The following is a 22,500-nucleotide window of genomic DNA, read 5'->3' as shown; positions in this document are numbered from 1 at the left end:
TTATATATATTATATATTATTATATATTATATTATATTATATTATATATATAGTATATATTATAGTATACACATAATATATACATTTTTTATAATTTACCAATTAAGTGTGCAAAATAAAATGCATAATAAATTATTCTTGCAATGTATGTTTTGAAAGACGAATCGAACATGTTACAAATAATAAATCGCTTGTTGACGAGATTCTCTATTCTGACTAGCGTAATTCGATACTGTTGAACGAAGAGATTACCGGTAATAAGCAGATGGTAATATTCTTTTGCATTACCCGGGATACAATAGACTTGCGACGTCGTAGAATCCAGAAAGAGCAAACAGAATACGAATGAAGCCGACTCGTTGCAAGAGTAGATCTTATCGCGATGAACTGTCAGGGGTGGATCACCGGATTGCTCTTATCCCAGCTTGCCCGAATGTTCATCCCCTTTGACACGCAACCCGAGCTCGGTCTCGATAACATAATAATAATAATAATAATAATGTAAAAAGAAGCGCATGGTGATGCTGCGATAAACAACGGTAGTTTCACAACAACGACGGAAACGTGATCTCAAAGCGCTTGTTACTTTATTATAGAAATATAATTTTATAAATTTTTTAAAATATTATTAAATTAAGAAATTATTAAATCTTTTAAATTAATCACAATTAAATAAGCGACGTGTACATATTTCGTGATAATAGACTGGAAAAAAAATAACTTTGTTTTTTGTGTTATGTATGTACGCTTTTTTAAATAATAGTAAATAAATTTTACGTTTAATATAAAAAAAAAAAAAACACGTAATTTGTGTGAAACACACGTAATTAATTATGTACCGGAAAATTAATATATGTTATGCGCGTTATTATTGTAACATGGTGGCCGCGTGCAAGTGAAAATCGATACCCTCTATGGGAAGCCAAAGAAACCAGTATTTGAAGAAAAACGATTTTGTATTGTACCCATGTTGTAACGTTTGCAATATGCGGCACGCGCCACCCCTGCCACACGCGCACGTGCCAGCCAATCTAAATCTAATAACACAAACAGCCTCACAATAACGTGCATCATACACGCTATCGTTTGGCGGCGGGCGGTAATGGGACACCATGTGAACTAATCGCTCCGGAGTGGTCCTTCAGATCCTGTTTCGCTATTTGTTGATCTCGGCCCGACAGTCTCTCGGGACGTGCCAAGCTCCCAAGCTGAGTTTGACGAAATCAACATATCATGCAAAATATTTTTTTTTCCATACATGTTGTACATTTGTTTTACGATTATTCATGAATATTCAGCAATTACTGCACAGGCAGTTGCGCTAATTGCATCAATAATATAAATAATTTTATAGTATTAATATAAATTTTCATACATGAAGAATCATATGTATGCAAACTACAGTGATATAATTTGTAAAATTAAAAATTGAAAAAGATTCTCTTTTAATTAATTGTAAACTATATTGACAATACGATTCAAAAGGTAAAAATGTATATTCAATACTTACTACTGGCACCGATTGCTTTCGGTTGCACCAAAGTTAAGAGCAATGAGATCAAAGAGGGTAAGGTATATAAAATAGAAACTCTTTTATCATCAAGAGCTTTTAATTCTCAAAAAGTAAGTTTAATTTATTTTAATATACACCGACGAGTGTTTCCATACGCGCGTTTTCCATGTGCGTTTTTACGTGTCTTCGCGTGCGTACAAGAACAACGCGTCTCGTAAAAGATGACGTGACATGTGTGATTGAACCAAGATTACAATCAATATGTATACAATATATATATATATATATGTATATGCATATATATATATATATATATATATATCGACATATATATATATGTATATAATCAACATCACAAGGATCACAAGAGCGCTCGGCTCCGGGACAAAGAATGCACTTCACTAGAAGAAAAGTACATACCAAGTCGTGATATGCAAAAAGGAACTCTTCAATAATGTAATAATATTAATAATAATAATAATAATAATAATAACTTTTAACATTTCCGTGTTTTTTATTCTTTTGACAAACGATACGATCTACGCTCGTAAACTGCTGCAAAACTTTTTCGGACTACCTCTTTTGGGGATTTCGATCTCTGATACATGCTTCGTATACTTTCGTGAGTTGTATGAGAGTTTTGTTTCGGGCCGGTTTTATCAAACGATCCAAATCAACTATATGAGTTTTTATACAGTTTTTGCGTTCGATCCAACTTTTTAACGTTTTGTTTTTGTTTTTTGTTTCTTTTTTTTTTGTCAGCTTGATTTCGCTCCCGGATACTGGTCGTTTATCTCTTCCTACTTCAAAGCGAATGGAATGGAACGGATTGCAACAAATTCGATTGTGTTTCGTCCACGAAATAGATTACGGAGACGTAAACTCCCGTGCGTTCCCGCTGCGCGAGCTGAGTTTTATACACGTTAAAAAATTGGATGGCGCCGATACCATAATACGGATGTGTGTGCTACGGACGCTCTCTCTACGATTTTTATATTTACATCTATTTATAATAATTTTCACTCTAGAATGACATTAGAATTGCCATTTCGTTGGATTTCCTGGAAATAATTTTTTTTTTCTTTTTTTGTACATCATCGCAACAATATTTACAAGTATTTTACAAATTACAAGTTACACGAGTGTGTTGTATTACGCTAACTAATCGATAATTGGTTAGTCATTAATCGTAGGGGGGGGGAGGGTAGGAAGTTAAAATTTCGAAGTCGAAAATGCTCTCTAAAACTATGGTATCTTTAATTCACTGATAAGCGATATGTCCGTCAAGTGGTGTCAGTTCCCTCAACCGTGTTTCTTCCGTCAGCGCGGTGTGTGAATCATATAAAATATTAGACGACATCTCTCAAAACTGTTTCGCTCGGTTCACATGCGATCGACTCTCAAATTTACAATTATTCACTAGATTTGTTTGTTTAAACAATTTGGGACTTAAAAAATTATAACGCGACAGACATTGTTCGCGAATTAACGTCAAATACAGAGAGATTACAATGTGACGTAATATTAAACAAAAAACATTGTTTAAAATGTGGTTTTTTAAACGAAAAAGCGAAACATCACAAGTACTGTTTTCATTATCAGATTAATTCAGGTCATATCGTGCGACCGAGCTACTATAATATTCGTAGAAAGACACCTTCTCGTTGTTCGATATGTATCATTTCTTAACTAGTGCGGTCATCGGTGATCGGTGCAAGACACATGTTTTGTCGTGTAGATTTCTGCACTGATTCTTGCCTGGTTCCTTACAAACTTGCTAACTTCAACTCCGACGAGAAATAATATGATGCGACGCCACACGCGCAGGTTTTGCTTTTTCTCTTTTTATCGCCAAACGAGAGCGAAAGAGAAAAAGAAATACGAGCAAGATAATGCGAACGACAAGAAGCGAATTCCCGAAGACAATGTACGAACGTGTTGTTGCGCGATAATTACACTCAGATAGAAATTTTTATCGATAGTATATAATTAAATTAAAAACAAGTACATATAATGAAATTAAATATATAATTTTTTTATTTGAGTAATTTTATCCGGTCGCAAGAATTCGCTGGATTATCATCGTACAGTGTCTTCGCGAGGGCCGTGTTCCCGTTTACATCTTCGTCGGAGTTTACATCTCGTAACACTATTTGCCGTTTGACGAAAGCAGCGGACTGGCGGCGGCTGAATATCCTTGGCTGCAGGTGGGCAACATAAATGGATTCATGTTGAAGGGCGATCCGACCACTTCTCCTAGTCCTGCAACATACCAACTGTCGGTTATACGTTAGTATAACGTGTGTGTGCGCTATTACTTACAAGCTATACGGCACAATTAAACAGTAAGAAATAAAAGCGAAACAAGCACACACATCGTAATTTTAATCGCGATAACAAAACCAAAGAAATATATTTCGATATAAAAATCAATTTATATAATAAAATATTTAATATGTTGTATTTTGTAAGAATAAAAAAAAATATTGAATTTCTTATTTCATACAAAAAAAATGTGCATGTAATTTTGTTGCACTATTTAATTCTATGTATCTGACACGTGTTCAACTCTCGAATTAAAATGCGGTTGCACAATCGATAGCGAGAACTCGTTCTTCTGTGGACAAATATGGTATCAGGAGAATGGACGACGAGGTGTGGCAGGGAAAAAAAAACCGACAAAATTGATTATAAAACCCCGGAAAAATATGTCTTCTGCAATTAATTAAATACAATATTGTGATCGCGTCGTAGGCGAGCGTACGTACATTCTCAAATGCCGTCTCTCATAATTCTTTAATCACAGTGCATAGGGTGATGGTGGTGGTGATGATGGTGTTGGTGGTGGACGGTTAGCGGTTACTGGGCGGCTGTGGCGAGGTGGTGCTGTGTGGACCAGTGCGGTGGGACTGAGGTGGTCGGTGGTCGTACTACGGGGGCGAACGCACTCCCGTCTCCGGACGTATAGAATATGCCGTATTGTTCGTGCGCTAAAACGAAAATTCACCATAAGGGAAAATCATAAGTGCGTGCATCCGAAAAGTGAACACCAAGAAGAAGCGCATGCTTGACGGATGATACGTGGGCTCGCACGTGTGCCAGGTTCGCTTTGAATTGTGCCGAATGAACGAACACTCGATTGCACAAATTATGTGTACGTAAGATTTATGCGTATGTGTTACATAATATTTAATAAAAAAAATCTACCGTTAATATTGCACCGTTTTCACAACATCGATAATGTACAACATAAGTAATTATATTGTTTGAGTATTGATTTTTATTTATTTTAGTTTTTTTATTTTGCAAAACGTGTGTCGTTTTTCGACACAACTTGGATTTTGCTTGGATATTAGGTAGAGAGAAGGAGAAAAAATATTGAAAATACATTAAGAGACTTACGCGAGGTGTAGAGGGTCGGACTGCCGGTGTACGGATTGGCGACGGAATAACTTCCGTTGGTACTGTGACTGTGTGGCGTGCTCGCTGAACTACCACAATAACCACCGCCGGTTACGACGCCACGTGGACTTGCGCTGCTACTTTGTCTGTAAGCATCGGCACTGCCGCCGACGTTACCACCGACACTTCCGTCACCGCTGCCGCCGCTGGCTCCACCGCCAGCAGTAGCTCCTGTTGTCACAGAACTACCGTCTAAAAATAGAAACCTGCCCGTCAGACGAACTCGTCAGTATATGATTGCTTGGTCGTGAGTAGTTGCCTAGTTAATAAACTTAACTTGGACATAATCGCTACTACCAACACCATTTGCGCGAAAGGGTTTTTCCCTCTCCCCAACAACAGTTCCGTAGCTATAATATATACGTACCGTCCGTCCACTTCGCTGCACTACCGTTTTCCTGCACCGTCACCGCGAGCTGACCCGTGTACGAGTTAAACGCCGTTGCCGAACTAGATGTGGGAGGCGCGGGTGCGTGCACCGAACCCGGACTTCTGGGCGCTCCCGTGATTCCCATGTTTCCGCTCTTAGGCATACTATAAAGGGCTTCCGCTAAGTCCGCCGCTCTCTTCAATACTATCTCTTTTGGAAGCTTTTCGGGGTCACCCGGATGTCGCGGAACAAGCTTCTGTAACCTTTGGAAGCCGTAGTCGATCGTGGGTTCGTTTACCGCTGAAAAAAGTCAGCAAAGGTTTGTTTGTCCTTGCTACAGAAGTCGAGTAATTCAAATTGTTGTTTGCGACAGTGATTGTATGCGCAAAATTTTATTTTTGTTTTGTTTTAAAGAGCGTCGGATATGTTCTGTAATACTTACAGACATAGACAAATCTACCAGGCTGTCCTTTGCAGAACTGCTTGCTCTTGTAATGTAACGTGACCTCAACAACGCCGGGTATTTGCCGTGCTGGTGACTGAACTTTGATCGCGTGTGGAGTGATAAACTGTGCAATCAATAATCAAAAATAAACACTTTTGTATTTGTCGTCGCAAACAAATTAATTATAATTTGAAAAAAAAAATTTTAAACTTTCTGCAAATTACTGACCTCACTCCAAACTAACATCGTTCCGAAAACAACTTGCAATCCGTCGAAGAAGTTTTCACCGATGATTATGACGGTGGATCCACCCGACGTCCAGCCTTCGTTAGGCGATATCGCTTTTATGCACGGTGTTTGAAGAGGTAGTGGCGGATATAAGCCTAAGTTCGTAACACAAAAATAACACTGTATTTATTGGGTCTCATTTGCTTAACGCATAATTGTTTAACAATCATTTATATCAGGTTAAATTTTTATCAGGTTTAATTTTACCTGGTTTTACATTCGTGATTAATGAAACAAACAAATTACGCGCTAAGAATTAGATAGAAACCAAGTGGTATCTTGAAAATAACTTTCCGAGTGACGAGAAAGAGGAATAGAGGATATGGAAAATTATCTGAATATTCTGTTTATTCGGTTGAGGCCGAGTGGCAGATATATTTTCCGGCGTGGCAGGTAAGTTTTCGAGGTCGTGGGGAGTTTGTGAAAGTGGAAAAGAGGCGGAAAATGAAAGAGAAACTATGAAGGAGAACAGAAGAGAATGAGACGCAGCAAGAGAGAAAGAGAGAGAGAGAGAGAGAGAGGGGAAGGAGAGAGAAAGAGAGAATACGAGGAAGAGACCGAGGGCTGGAGAGCTCGGAGAAGGGTTGTAACAAGAAGGAAGGGGGAGGGGGCGATCGGGGCCGCCGGTGTCTCTGCTTGGAATTTATAACCCAATGATATCATTTTGTACCCCGGCAAAGCCAAGCCACCCCCGGCACCTACCCTGGGCGAAGCGGAGCCACGGCAGAGTGGCTGACATCATGGTATATTGCTCCCAGTGATGCTCAAACACTTTCTACTTCGAGTGCTTACGTGCTGTCATACCGATAAATCTCGGCGGCTTAAAAGATCTCGACGTTGTCTATATTCGAACGTTGTTTAAAAATTATTATTTTTTGAGAGCGGTCAGAGCGAGACGATATTTTTTTTCCGAAATTTTTGTTACGATCACGTCTCCCGTGTAACTGTTTGCACGCATCAGTGATAAAGTGACAAATGATACTCGCGATAAAATATAATAAATTTCTTTCTCTAATACGCAAAACCGTGATTAAGATCTAAATTGCGCAATAACAAATACTTTACGATAAAAAAACCGCAGCAACATAATTATTGCGTCAATATATCAAACTATTGTAACATGCGTTATTTATTTTATCCGGCGGAATAAAGAAGAATCAAGTCAACAAGGTGCGGCGTTAAAGACTTGCAAGTGCGATTTTCACGCAAATGGAGATTCCTCAATGGGACATTGGTATTTATTGCGTTCAATGTACGAGAAAGTCGTTAAAGAGAGCCGCCCCCGTGTTGGCAACCATTCCATGGTAGAGAATTGTTGAGCGGCGCGGTGTGGGCCGTCGCGGTAACGGTAGAGAACGTAGAGAGGGTGGAGGGTTGAAAAGAGGAATGCAGTAGAGGAGGCCAAGGAACAAGCGTACCAACCCGGAATAAATAAAATCCCTCGTACCACTGAATGAGCAAGAGGGGTACTACTCCCCCCGATCTTTCCCTCCTTTTGCCGTTGAACTACCGTCGAACTCGAAGGAGCCGATTGTACACCGACACGTTCGGCCCGATTCCCTTTGATCACTGCGAGAGAGAGATCGCGCGATAACTTCGTTCGCTGTGGTAAAGACTTCAGAAATTTATCAGAAAAAAAAAAAAACGATTTTATCCCAACACACACAGGTAAGGTACGTCATTAGATCAACGTTTGCGCGAATCAACTTTATTATCTGTAAACATCGCGATTAGGTTTTATTAATTTAATTTATACATGTCTATTATATTATATCTATATATTGTTTATATTTTCCTGTGTTTTAGAGAATAAACTTTGAAGTTTTTCTCTTCTCATCAAATCTAAAGAATAGGAAAAGCACGAAAAAGACAAGTTACATTCTAGAGCAGTGCTGTTTCAAATGAGAAACGTCTTATGAAATACTAAAAAACAAAACACAAAAATATAACACGAAAGAGAGAAGAGTCTCGGTTCAGCAGACGGTTCGGATTTCATTACAATTACGATTTGATTTGTGCAGCAACCAGGAAAATTTGTTCGCAATGACAACAAAATTCACGGAGAGATACCGAGAGACATTCTCTCTCTTTTCTCTCTCTCTCGTGTCTCATTGGTATGCTCGTTTTGGCGTTTGGGGATAGCTAGCGGGAGGAGGGGGATTTGGAAAAAGCGGATGCGTTGGTACCTTCATTGGCGTCGCAGGAGGGAACGGCGCGAGATAGCTTAAACTTAGCATTCACAAACCAACGCGCCGCGGCAACCCATGGGGTGGAGGAGAGAGAGCGACGGAGAAGGAAACCGAATGAGAGAGGGAGAGGATAGAAGACCGAGATGAGAGAAGCGGGCCAATTCCGCTCTCTTTCTTTCCGTGTCTTTACGCTCCGCGGCAACCAACCGGGCAAAAAGAAGAAACTGAGACGTCGACGGCGGGTGGAGAGAAGAGAATCCAGGAATCCGCATAGCGAGAAGAGAGAAAGGGGAGACAAGCACTTGGGCGAAATTCGCGCGAGTAGAGAAGGGAAATAAGGAGAGAGAGAGAGAGAGAGAGAAAGAGAGAAAAAGACAGAGGAGAAACGCGGAGCGTGGATTCTTCGTTTTCCCGCATCCCATTGATTTACATCTTGTCTTAGCATAGAAAGGAAGAAAAGACGGAGGAAGAAGCCTGCGCGAGACGAGCGAGCAGTCAAGGGGGTGGTCGCGCGCGATATCAGCCGTTTGTATGCGCGGCCGACGCCAAACTTTGCTGAATTGCCCTATGACTCCATATATCCCATTCTACCGGTGCGCGCCCTCCTTGCGCCCTCTTACGATTCCGCCCCGTCACAGCGCCCCCGAGTCGTTACTACCGATCTTGAAGAAAACTGAACTCCCACTCCTCTCTCCCTTTCGCTTGGTAGATACTGCACGAAAAGGAGGAAACAAACACGCAGCGAGCATTCGAATTGCGACGTCTCGAAAGGCGAAATCGGTCGGTGAGTCGAGTTTGATCGGCGCCGAGCGGCTGAAAGCTTTACACGCGATGAATCGTATCAGCCGTGAAAAATCGATGCGTTGAATAAATGAGAACGTTTAATGTGCGCACCGGGCTTTTTAATTATCCTCCGTTAATTAATTATCATATTTTCTGCGAGTGCCTTGTTGGCCTCGACGAGAGGGCTGCCGGAGCTGGTGCAATTTCCGCGGGGGAATGCAACCTGACTGCAAAATTAAATAACGAAAAACTGCGTGTCCGGGCCAATTGGTGTTGTTTACGGGGGCACAAATCGAATTATATCGTGTAAATGTTCTCTGTGCAGTTATATATTCGCGGTTAAATATGCAAGCTGATATCGATATATACTCAATGTTCCGTATGTATATATATATATATATATATTATCTCTCTAACGAAATTGACTAATTGATGACGTGTATTATCGATATCGTACTTACTATTATACTCGCTAGGATCGCTCGGGTCCAGACGTTTCGCCCTGCGCCCGTGCTTGCTGTTGTTGTGAACAAACATATTGTCCGAGACCGCCAGCAGTGGACCCTCTACACCCACTTGCGTAGAAATGACCACCTGTTAGACAAAAACGAAAAGTTTCCGACGTGAACAACGATGTCAGGCAATTTTGAGGTGCAGGTAGTGCAATTTCGTACTTTCTTTTTTTTTTTTTTTAAGAAAACACGATTAAAATATCGCGCTGTTCGATAAACTGCGATATGTAATTAATAAACCAGAGTTGTGTGTTGTTTTTTTTTTGTTAAACTTTACATGTTTATTTTACGTAACAGAGCGTAGAAAGGCGTACCCTAGTGAGAGGGTAGACGTTATCGTGAATCATATTGCATTTCTCTCATGCGCGTCATACGTTTCGAGCCGAGTTCATCATATCTCTCGTGAACGAGCATGCACAACTCGATTTGCCGCGCCAAGTATTACAGGCATGCGATATTCGCGACTCGCGCACACACGTCACAGATATAATCGCGCAAACAGAGAAATAATATAATCACATCGAAGTGCCGATAATTTATTCGTCTCTCTCTGTATAAACAAAAATAAAAACCAAGTTTTTTTGTTTACCAACTGTCTACAAAAGTGAAAGAGATTGCTTGCTCGAACATTTTTCGCATGCTTCGGGGCGTGTTGAAAAGATTTTCGCGGTAAAGCAGAAAGAACGCGTTTTATAAAATCGAGCGAGCGGCCAGAAAACGCCGGAAAGTTTTGTCCTTCGCAACTTCGCCAACTTTCTCTCGCATGTTGGTGATATTACTCGGCAAGTAACACCGCCGCCAACTTAGGGTAAAGCGACGATAACCCACACTTTGTGCCGAAACCCCTCCCTCCCTTTACTCTCCTCACTTGTGTCGGTGGCGGAAATTTTCGCGAGGGCTGCGCGCTAAAATTTTAATTCGCAACTTTGAGCAATTCGGACGCAAATTCGAAAGCGCGTTGAATAGTTTTAATCTTGGTTCTTTGTCGTGCGAAAAGAGAAAACATATCAGACACGAAAAACGGACGAGAGTCACGAAAGAAAGAAATTAAGGTCATTGGGATCTTCCGGTAATTTATTTTTTTCAATTTTGTTCCATATTTTGAGAGAAATAATTGGGATGATACGAATGTCGGTAAATGAGAGACTGATTTCTTGTTGTGCGGTACAAAGGGTGAACAATTGCGAGGGACAAATGATGCGCTACGCCGAAGCTAATTGCCAACCCTCCCCCGGATTACGTTTGATTGATGAGAACTTTCACTTTCAACTATCGTTGTTTAATTAGAGTTACTGCGCTTACTCGTTTATTTAAACGAAATTCAGTTATTTTTCATCATACGTGTCAAATAATTAATAACCACGAAATTCCGCGAACACGTGGGATCGCGTGAAAAATGACACGCTCGCCGGCGACTATACGCGATGTTGCGGCAGAATTTCGGCGTTCTCGTCTCCGTCTGTCCGCTCCTATAATTTCGCGAATCGTGACTCGAATGACAGAGAGATGGTGTGCATTTCAGTGCCGCGGCACGACCTGGAATGTCTTCGAATCAAGCGAGTGGAAAGCCAAAAGCGATTATGACTAAGTCTCAAACACAAAATCGTAAATTGCGCCACAGGTAAATTATTTAATCGCTTTAAACTCTGTCACGAATATAATTTTCGCGTGTGAAATTAAAAAAGAGAAAGACTTTTTGAACCAAATATTTTTGAAAATAAATACACAAAAACCGGCTAAAACAGTCGTGAATTCATGCACATTGATATTTAATTTGAAAGCGAGCAACTTACCTGGAAGCGTCTCATGTCGCGTGGATTGCCGGCGTTCTTGAGGCAGTTTTGGTTACACTTAAGAAAGAACTTGAGGAAGAATCTGCAAGCAGAGAGGGGACCGTAGTTAAACGGTTGACAAGGTGCTTAGCGCTCTTCAACGCCGGCAACTTAATTAGAACGCGAACTTGGTCGGAAAGCAAGGCTGAATATTGTATAAGCCAATCGCGAACCCCGTTCCACTCTCTTCTATTATTCAGTATTTCTCTAGATTAAACCCCCGACTATACGTGCTTTCTCGGCCTTTAGGCTTGTACGATATTGTGTACTGTAGAAAATATGCGATTACTTCATTATCCCGTCACTATACATCAAAAGATGCTTTAATAAATATTAAAATTTGTATTAAAAAAAAAGAATTATATGTATATCTTGTTTTTTGTACTTCTATTTACTTTTATAAAATATAAAATTCAGAACTTGATGTGAAAAGAATATCTGTTTAAAACATAATTGCAAAGTATAACATGTTTTCTACTTAATTAATTAGCAGCGGAAGTGACAATAAAATTAACAAGCACGCGGTGTAAAAGTTCTATGTTTATAAATTTTACATCACATCGAAATCGAAATAACAGTTTTTGTATAACACAAAGGCAGACCTGTGCGTAAGTTCCACACCAGAAAAATTCTCGGTTCAATTTTCATGAATGATGTAAAATATTGAATTTGAGGAAATTTTTTTTTTTTTTTTTTGAGACGCGAATATCCTCGTTTACAAAGATGGAAGGGGTTGACTGTTAGACGGAGAGGTTTAAGATCAGGTAGCCAGACCGAAAAGGATCGAGAACGCGAAGGAAACGCGTAGGAAACAATCAGGAGGGCCGAGACGACGCCGACGACGGTGTGCTGGGGGTGAAAGGAGGGGTAGTTTTCTGCGTGGCTGGTAGGCTTTTTCTCCCGTGGGACGCCATTGTCATTCCCCCTGAAGAGTACGTTCATGGGAACCTGGGACTTCATGGAAAAATCAAACGCATACCTTGGAGTAACGCCTCTTCGTCTGCGCGCGCGCTTTTTAGTTTCTTTTTTTTTTCTCACGCAGATTGTCAAAAACTTGCGCAAAAATCACTGCGATTTAAACCAAGTCGAAGATTTTTCTTCTCTTACTTGACTGTTTTTAAGATAAGACGAATTTACCGATTGAAGTTGCCTCTGAAAACCTTTTCCAAGAAAAGGATTTAGAAAACTACACATATTTCGAATCGACAAAATATCGTCGACGGAACGTCGTTATTTTCGACGATCGGATGAAAGTCTCTAACTCGCTTGTCGGAAAATCCATAAAGCTCAAAAAGTGAAAGGTAAAATTGAAACGCATCCGTCGCGAGGGCGTGCGGAAGGGAACGCGCCGGCTGAGTGAGGCGAGGGGCGAGATGGTGGTGGCGTGCCGTGAGGGTGGGAATTCGGCGATACGGAAAGAGAAAGGGAAAGAAACGTATCGATCTCCTCGTGTTATACACGCGTTTTCGCATCCACAACCGTGGACCTCAAGCATTCACGCGCGCGAGAGTTTCAGACTAATGTTGGCGCGCGCGCGCGCACGCTTGCGTTTCTCTGCGCGAATTTAATTTCGTTTACTCTTAGAGAACGTTAAGATGCTATCGCGATGCTGGATGGGTATTCAAAGCATTGTACCTTGGCTTATCGCGACCGTGGATCTTGCTCTAAACACGATACCTTCGTCGTGCCTGAGGCGTCGCCCGACGACGCTGCCTCTAGTCGTTTCCAGATAGGAATACCATCGACCGTATACTTGCACCTACGCTATTGCGAGAACTACGCGAGGCCGCCCCCCTTTAACGACGCCGACGACAACAGGAACGAGTCGGTAACCGCCCTTGAATCGTGAGCGTTTCACTTTGTATCTATATTGAAATCGTGCGTCACCTTTATTTAATAAAACGCAACGCCCGTTATCTACCGATTGTTCCGATATATGTTGTAATTCTTCTGCGCAATGGTTTTTACACAGATGTGCCGATCAAATATATACATACATCGGGCATATAGAAATAAAATTGAAAAAAATTTGTTTACTTTACAAAAAAAAATACATCTCGGAGAATTTAGCGATAAAACGAGAGGAAACGAAATGTCTAGATAAAAGAACAGAGAGAGAGAGAGAGAGAAAGTCTCAAGACGATTGAAATATTCCGACTAGAATTTCCGTTGCTTCCAGCGAAGAAATCGGACGATCCGCTTTCAGAATTTGACGCTAACAAAATGACCCTACTTACGCGGGAGAGTTCTATGAAGAGGGAGGAAGGGCGCGCTTGTGTGCCAAGATCGGCAAAGGAAAGATAGGTGGGCTATAGATCTTCGCTTTTTTTTTTTTTTATGGGATTCGTTCATCGGCAACACTAATCATTCACGACACTCCCGTCGCGCCGGTGCCGCACCACTTTATTCCTCTTTCTTTTACTCTTACACACACGAGGTCGTTTCCTTCTGCGCGTCCTCCAAGTATTGGCTGTTAGGAGCTAATGGATTGCGTTACCGACTGATTCAAATGCGAACTGGATTTCATTTCGAACTCGATGGGGCGACAGTATATCGATGGTGTTGCAACACGAGCGCGTGCAAGAAGAAGGGCTAGTTTCTTATAGGGGATCAAATTCGATTTCAATAGTCTATTAGATTTTTCTCTTCCATCGACGGCCTTCGCGAGTTCACATCAACATCTTCGGGAAAAGTCTATTTCCCATCGCTATTCCGAACACCCGGTAGATGTACTTTACACCATCGAAACATTAGCCGGCGTTGTACGTTCTTACGTTCTACTTGCAAAATGTTGTACTTCAATGCAGATTTTTATCCGTGCCAATGCGTGTCTAAAATATATTTGTATTTCAAATGCAATATATAAAAAACAACATACACAGTTTTTGACAAATTTTAAATCAGATACACATTTATACTTGTAAAAATAGCTTGTACGTATTGTACATAATTAAATATATAATTAAATGTAACATAAATTTTTTTTTTAAATTGCACACACTTTAGTTAAATATATACATTTCGTTTGTTTGAGAGTATTTATATAAATATTATTGCATAGAAGAATATATTAGTTTTTATTTAAGCAATCTCATTTTAATGTATCAACATCGTTACAAGTTTAAACTGAAATCGATTTTACAGCAGCCCGTTTGAAGTCTTCCGGTTGTTCGCATTCGCTAACGAATTGACACGGAGGAAAATATACAGAGGCGATTCGATTGCGAAATCATACCTAGCCTACCCTTTGGAGCTCGCATACCTTTCCATTCCCTCGGATCAAATAGAATAAAACGAAGGCAATAGGCGGCAAAGGGTAGGTCGGTGGGTGCCGCGGAGACGACAAGGGAGAGGGTGAGCGGCGGTAGCTGGCAGCAGGAAACGCGCTCGCATCGTTCGCTGTTTCGCAGTTTTACAGCGAGCAACTTTGCAACGTCGGAACAGATGAACGAGTGAGGAAAAAAATCAACGATATAAATGAAAAAAAAAAAAATAAAAAAAAATAAAAAAAAAAAGAGGACTAAATATCGGAGGCCCGCCAAGGGCGAGAGTTGTACGAACAGCAAGCAGGTAAACAGAGTCGAATGAATTCAATCAAACCTTGCAGTAAATCATCGGTATTCGCACGGCAGTTTTGTTTATATTTTCTGTGTGTACCAATTAGCGATTTTTCTCGCCGATGTTCTTTTCTCCGCGGAAACCATTGACGATCGACGAAACAAAAAAAAAACAAAAAAATTCTCACGCTCCACGTGACAAACGTAATTTATAGATGCGGTTGCCTCCCGATTTATGCGATATAATAAAATATAGCAAAACGTAGATAATACATAACATATTGTATCTTAAAAATAATATAAGAATTTTTCAAAGATATAATTTTTTTTTAAGTTTTGTCATGTGTGCGCGAGCATTTTAGTGCAAATAATATGAGAAAAAGTATGTGTGTGCGCGCGCGCGCGCGCGCGTGTGTGAGAGAACGACGAAAAGTTCTTCTCTCTTTTCTTTGTTTACATGCCACCCGGTACGGCGCTCGCGGGTGCCAAGTCTCAAGTAAGTACTTTCTGATCTAGTAAATATATTTCCAGCAGGGGTTGAATGGATATAGGGGGCTTACTCGGGGACTCACGCGTAATAGTTCCAAATAGGGTGGCATTACGCGTATCAGAAATCCATTTTCTCCCACGTGGGAGAATCTTTAATCATGTTTTCAGTTCTCTCGCCCGTACGCGCCCTCTCTTCCTTCGAGAAGAGCCATAAAGAAGCGGATATAACGTCGCAAAAAAAATCACCGGTAGGAATCGCGTAGATAAAGACTGTTTCTTTTTTTTGTTTTTTTTTTCACTCACATTCCGCCACATACCCCATCAGAAATCATTGGTCACTTAGCCGCGTTTTAACCGTAACGCCGAATTTCTTGTACGTGATCAGAAAAGAACACGCAGGGGAGATTCCGCTCAAGCGACAAAATCTCGCCGAAGAGGCGTGGTCCGATAACGTTCTAATCACCCGCTAATGTGACGGAACTCTACTACCATTTTGCGATCTCTCTCCGTAATGACGATCCCAAGTGGTTAATAAAAAAAACAAAAAAAAAACAAAAAAAACAAAAAAACAAAAAAAATTGCTTGTATCTCAGAAAATGCCAAGATTCGTAATATTCGCACACACAGCGCGAAGAACGTTTTCCACTTGGATCTACATCTTTCGTGTAGTAATACCGATAACTTCTAAGCGATCGGATATATTTAAGCAAGAGAACGCTCGGGAGTAATCACGAGTGCATAATGCAGACGTGCAAGACGTCAATTAGTAAGAATGTGTACGAAGGTCCGTAAGGTATAGGAAACCACCTAGAGCTGTATGCCTTGCATACACCTTAACCGGGGGTTAGTAAGGGGTTAGCAAGGTATCAGGGGATGCTTAATGTTTAACTAGCCTCCATTACGCTCACTGCCTCCTCTTCCAGCACACACCCTTCCTCTCCTTTCCGCACTGCCGTCATCCAGTATCTACCGACTCGTTCCTTCGGATTCTCTCCTCCAGGAAGTATTATGGAGACCGGCTAAGAAGGATCGCGCGCGCAACTATCGGTTAATACAGGAAATCATTTTCCAGGAATAAAGGCAAGGAGATTGACTCGTCGTTCTGATTTGAGAAACCTGAGTTGCGATAATGACGTTATGCAAAATTATTATTACAAATGACGTTCGCAATTTTTTTTTGTTCCAGAAAAACATATTCGAATTTGTCGAACGAACAAATGAAAATGATTAATTACGCGCGTGTGAAAATAAAATAAACCTTCTGTGTTGATACACGCGTGTGGCAATTAAAGTCCGAGAATTATATTCCGTGAGAGAGATGGAGGACCGTTTCTCAACAATGAGCGGCGATTAAACATAGTGAAATTTAATTTATGCAGCGGGTCTCAGGAAAGCTGAGAAAATATAACGACGCGCGCGATGTGAAACGTTTAGTTTCGGTTGGAAAGGAAGACACGACTGTTTAACATCCTCTCACCGGAATGTCGACGTAAATAGTTGTCCAACCGAGAATCGGCACTAGAATAAATTTACGCGCAAAACGCGCGCGAAGAATAAGCTAATGGAAGTATATATATATATATACATATATATATATACACATATATATATATATATTCGCGGTTTTACGATTTTATATGGTAAGGTGGAATATGTTTTCCCCGGGAAACGCGCGATAAATTTTTTACGATCTCTTTTACCAGTACAGTATATATGTACATACGCACGGGAGTAAAAATATCGTCGCGCGTACGTATAGTTTTGGTAATTACTCGCGTGTAGATACGAACGTTATGTTTGTCAGATCATCCTCATCGTTGCGTCCGTTCTAATCGGGACAGTTCGATAGCCAATGGCGACATTACGGCATTAAGTCAGCGTTTACCTTCGTACTCCGGAGGGCAGAGATGTCTCGTCACCCCCGAGTGGATGCCGTCGTGTTTACGAAAGGAGAAATCAGACGACCGACTGCGTGCGCAAAGACGCCGAACATCTTAACCAAATTTCTACCGATACAGGGTGGAGATATTCCCCGTTCGTCTAAGTTTCTAAGAACGGGCTGGAGCTAAGGCTATTCGGCAGAGGCGCGCGCTCTGCCGAGATGCTGCATAATTCATACCTAAGTAATACGTCTTACTAGGTAGGACACACGGCCCCCGTATCTAACGTATCCTGTCGTAGCCCCCGCGCCCGTTACGTAGCCACGTCGTCCCATCTCCCCGCTTTCACCCCATATTACGTCGACCCCTCGCCATGACAGCGAGATATCCCTAATGGCAGTCTATCACATTAGCCGTAAGACGGCTTGAGAGAGGCCGGCTACCATAACTAGATTTGCCTTGCACGTACGGCGCATCAACCGACGATTTACCACGTATCGCGTATAGTTGGTCGTAGCTATTAACTGGCGTAAGCTTCGACTTAGCTTATGTCGACAACGTGACTGCGCGTAGCATCGCGTGCCCGAGGAAGGATAAATCATGCGACGCGTTATTCCAGATAAGCAGAAGGAAAGCCGCGCGCGGGCGTTTCTGTATCAATTAACAGTTTCTTATTATCTTATTATCTTCGAAATTGATGCGTTATCAGAAATCACGCGAGTGTAAACAAAAAAAAAAAGAATATTTATTCACAAACGGAATTACATCTGCGAGAATGTAATAAGTTCGAAAAACGTTCGGAAATAATTTTGTGCGAAATAAAACTCAACGGAATTAAAATACTGATGACAATTTTTGTTTAACTGGTCGTACGAAATATATATATATGGAGAAATTTTGTGAATAATTCATACAGATGTACTCTGAATATACGTGTGTGTGTGTGTGTGTAATTCAAATATTATCTTTGTTACAATTGGACAGCTTCGGGACTATTTCTGAAACGATCACGTCGAAATTTTCAGCGTGTCTGGCTCTGATACCCGAATAAACCGCGGTGCGAACTGCGAAAATTGCTGAATTATCTCTCTCTCTCTCTCTCTCTCTCTCTCCCTCTCTGTGCCTTGGGCACGCAGCGCGCTCGGACAAGGAGCGGGTCATTTCCATAAATGCATCAGAACCTCCAACCGCGTAAACTAACTTAACGCCGACGACGATTCACCGCGCCCGGCATACGAGTGTACGCGCGATTTATTAATGCCTGCATTTAGATACGGAGCCCCCTGAGAGCACGCGGCAGGAGCGGTTAGGAGTCTCTCTCTCTCTCTCTCTCTCTCTCTCTCTCTCTCTCTCTCTCTCTCTCTCTCAGGTTACCGCTGTCAAATATCGACAAAAACGACCGTAAGTCGCGCATGCTCTCCCGTACATATCATCCCTTGCATGCGGGGAGAGACAGAAAGGCACAACACAACGCGTATCACAACATCCTGCCGCATGATATGTCGGAGGTACATGTAAAGCGGGCGCATTTGTTCCAGGAAGAAAAATACTCGTTTCCGCAGTGCTTCTTCTTGGCGCGTCTTTTTCAGCTTTAAGGATCCTTCATACGCGACCGACAAAAATAAAATTTAATTCTTCGACTTCCGCGCTGTTTTATTTTCATTCACCGTCGTTTCACAAACTGCGACGTCAGATAAATTATTTAACGGACGTTTTATGAGTCCGATGAATAAAATGTCATGTATAATAGACTAATTGTCTGTCGTTGTTGAGCACAATTAGCGACACCGACTCTGGATCGTTAATACACGACGATAAAAATTCATAAATTGGAAAATTGATAATTCAGAACAAAGTTACGCAATGTTCATTCTGATTTAATGCCTGCGGTGCTTAACCAACTTTCCGCGACACTCCGTGGGAATTTCTCTTTCTCTCTCTCTCTCTCTCTCTCTCTCTCTCTCTCTCTCTCTCTCTTTTGCAGACAGTTTAGAGCGGCGCGTGTCAGTGTGCACGGTAATAACACACCGTAAGTTTGTCAACGGAAGCTCGCTTAATCCCGGCTAACCTCGTTGCCTGCTGCTCGCGGAGTTTGTCGTCAAACTGGGGGAGCTAAAATGTGATTTTAATATTCGCGGCTCCTTTGAGGAAACTCGCGAATCCTTCCTTAACAGGCTTAGAGAGGGAGCGCCTATTCCCTCCCCGGGGTCTTGCAACCTGCTTTGAGGAGTGCACTTCGAAACTCGGAGGCACAATCTCTCATTCCCCTCCGCGCTAACTTTCGCCGTTTTTTTGTTCTTATTTCGGTCATTGTCGCGAAGTTTTTTTTTTTTATTTCTAAACGGGAACGGGAGTTTAGTTTTTTTTTTTTTTTTTTTTTTCAAATAGATTTATGCATGAAAATACTTTGAAAAACTCGTTTACAACTTTTCGTGATTCTTTACTTTAAGCTTTTCTTCTCATAATCCCGCGTGAAAATGTCCCGTTTAACGTAATTACCACGCTGGTGAATTCACGTTTACCGGAGGGGGGAGGGGGAAAAAAAGTCAACCCAATGAGCGTGTGATCTCTATCGGGCTTTATTAAAAAATATGTCTTAATTCCGCCCGAAGGCACGTTTTTAATTTCTCCCTATGGACACTGTTCCGTGCCGATGAACGCTGGTGTAAAGAATCGCCGAACGAGTGGACTTGGCGAGCGGGGCTAATTACTTTTGCAATGGAGAGAATCGTCACCCTAATAAATTCGATCTTCTCGTGAATGTGAAAAATATCTATCAATGTCAAACTCCAAATTGTCTGTCAATCTATCTAATTAAATATATACGCAATAAAAAAAGCTATTAATTTTGTTTAAGTTTACTTAGTGTGTGTATCTAAAACTCTCTCTCCTTTTTCTTTCTCCATTTTTTCTTTATGTATATATATATATACACACACACATTATCTACAGCTTGTTTACTGTTTTACGTAGATTAGCTTTTATGTAATCAGCTGCGCATAAATGTTGAAATGTCTTCAAAAAGTCACGCACCGAAAGTCACCTCTCTGTACAATTAAACTATCTTTGCTTTCAAAGTGCGTAAGTTTCGCACGCTGTCTGTTGACGACGCAAGAAAGATGCGAATTATCGTTCTTTGGCTTGAGGACTTTGGGAGGTTAGCAGTCGCCATGCTAGCAGGACATGGAAGCACGCAGGACACGACGCCGTGGCGGGCCGTGTAGGGGTTGCCATGGTGATCTCATGGGGAGGGCATTCGCCCTCTCTCACCCTCACCGAGAAGATAATGCTGCCTGCCTGCCTTTCTACCGATGTTGCTACCAACCGCCGCGATATCAGAAGCTCCGGCAATAAAGCAAACGTCCATGCTTGCACGAAAGTTTATGAGACAGAGACCCGGTTTTCGAGTAGCGCGATTACGAAGCGACAAGCCGGCCAACACCACCACCACCCGTTCCCGTCTCACACACGTATTCCGCTCGTCATCGCATATTCTTGAAAATTACTTTATCACAATGTGGAAAAGATTATTCATCCAATTTTGATTCGCGGTTAAATAAAAAAACGCGAATAACTCAAAGAACTTTTCCGAACTTATTTGTTCCGCGAATCTTATCTCTCCGCAAGTTCGTATTTTTTTTTAAACACCGCGATATATAATCTTGCGTAAGTCTGTTTGTACGTGGGAGAGTTTTTATTTTTGCCTCTTATTTTTCTTTCGTATTTCTCCTTTGATGCGTCAAATCTGACATTTGTTGTACATCAGAATGTTTCATCGAGCGGCAATACGTATATATATGTATATATATGCATATACGTTCTCCTTCCGTAAATGTCACATGGCGAGATTATGAGCTTCCGGATAATTTCGCGTGGATGGATCGCGCAATCAAAGGGAAAGGAAAAAATTCTAAGAAGAAGAGAATTTTATATAGCAGGCGTATATACATATATATACAGCTCTTGAAGAGCGCTTGCTATTTAACTGCGAAACTCAACACGATGTGTAGCGAGATTAGACGACCTTAAACCACGAAGACGATATCAGTATATCTAAGACTTAAAGGCTTTAGTCGCGGACGATGTGCGCGTCGAGCTAACGACTATCTTTCCTTCGCGTGCTTCCCGTGCTTCCTTCGCGCGCTTCCTTTTTAGAAAAGCCAAGACGAACGAGACGCGGGCGCTTCGACAAAGTGTCGTCGTATTTTTGGTTTACGGCGTCTGAGGGCTTCCGACACGAAGGACCGACATCAAGGGCGAGAGAAAGAGAGAGATAAAGAGGGAGAAAGAGGAAGAGAGAGAGGGAGAGAGAGAGAGGGAGAGAGAGAGAGAGAGAGGGAAGGAGAAAGCAGGCGAGAGGGTGAGCGCGGGAGACTGCCTGAGCGCTTCAACGATCATGAGGGTGGAAAGTGGGTGGTTTGGTCGGTATACCGGGAGTGATACCGGTCCCAAAGGTGTCGTTACAATTAGACAGCGCTGCCAACTGCTACGACCTCAACCGCTAAATAACTTACCGGTGCTGACAACCCGACCGCCACACCGTTACCGCTCATCGCGCCGCATGTAACCTAACCGTGAGTCTAACGCGTCCACCGGTGAAAGTGCTTTGCGCATAATTCCTTCGATATCTCGCTCGCTAAACGTCTTGCAACAGGATGCACTTCCGCTTTCATGCGCGTTTCACGTAACGTTGAATACTGGTTTTCTTTTTATTCGACTTAGAGATATACAACTAGTTTTAAAACGAAAATTTATAATCAGCTATTTTATAATATTGTAAACGGCGTTCGTGTATATTTTTTAAATTAAAATATTGATAAAATTTATCAAAAAGAAAATCAAATTATATTTTCTCTTCTCACCTTTCTCCCTCCAGTCTTCATTTATTTATTCGCCTTAACTTTTCAATAGTTTTTAATTTAAGAATTATATTCAATATATTTTCTGAAAGAAATTGTTGTGCAAATTGCTCTACAGTGAAATAGAAAAAGATCTATACATAAAAAAGAAAGTGTAAGAACCCGTAGACATTCTATATATATATATACATATATGGGGACACTCGCGCGTCGAGACGAAGTATAAAGAGCAGAGCCAATGTCGAGGATGTCGCGCTGTCTTGCGCTTGCGCCGAGTGTTTAGAACACGAATGCTGGTAGAAAGAGGTGACGAGGAGGTGA

The 22,500-nt window shown here is 41.4% G+C and overlaps 1 protein-coding gene across 3 annotated transcripts in view; it reads right to left on the bottom strand.

Moving 5' to 3' along the window:
* Positions 1-3,573: 3,573 nt before the first annotated feature.
* LOC109857029 (transcription factor collier) overlaps positions 3,574-22,500 on the bottom strand; it is a 70,486-nt gene continuing 51,559 nt past the window's right edge. Inside the window, exons 6-13 of one of the 3 annotated variants that reach the window (XR_002250448.1) lie at positions 11,356-11,437; positions 9,512-9,644; positions 6,019-6,173; positions 5,788-5,914; positions 5,343-5,645; positions 4,916-5,167; positions 4,282-4,503; positions 3,711-3,789 (exon numbers count right to left, since the gene is read on the bottom strand). Coding sequence is in view for 2 of the 3 variants with exons in the window: in XM_020432885.1 (XP_020288474.1) it covers positions 3,663-3,775; positions 4,916-5,167; positions 5,343-5,645; positions 5,788-5,914; positions 6,019-6,173; positions 9,512-9,644; positions 11,356-11,437 (1,165 nt within the window). In the remaining variant the exon portion in view is untranslated. Of the gene's footprint in view, positions 3,790-4,281; positions 4,504-4,915; positions 5,168-5,342; positions 5,646-5,787; positions 5,915-6,018; positions 6,174-9,511; positions 9,645-11,355; positions 11,438-22,500 lie in introns of all 3 variants that reach the window. The other 2 variants (XM_020432885.1, XM_020432886.1) reach the window with 2 other exon arrangements.

The sequence above is a fragment of the Pseudomyrmex gracilis genome, unplaced genomic scaffold (genome assembly GCF_002006095.1).
Source record: "Pseudomyrmex gracilis isolate BER0280 unplaced genomic scaffold, ASM200609v1 scaffold_140, whole genome shotgun sequence".
NCBI lineage: Eukaryota > Metazoa > Arthropoda > Insecta > Hymenoptera > Formicidae > Pseudomyrmex > Pseudomyrmex gracilis.
Note: the sequence above shows the minus strand (reverse complement) of the source record. Positions and strands in the feature narration are given on the sequence as shown.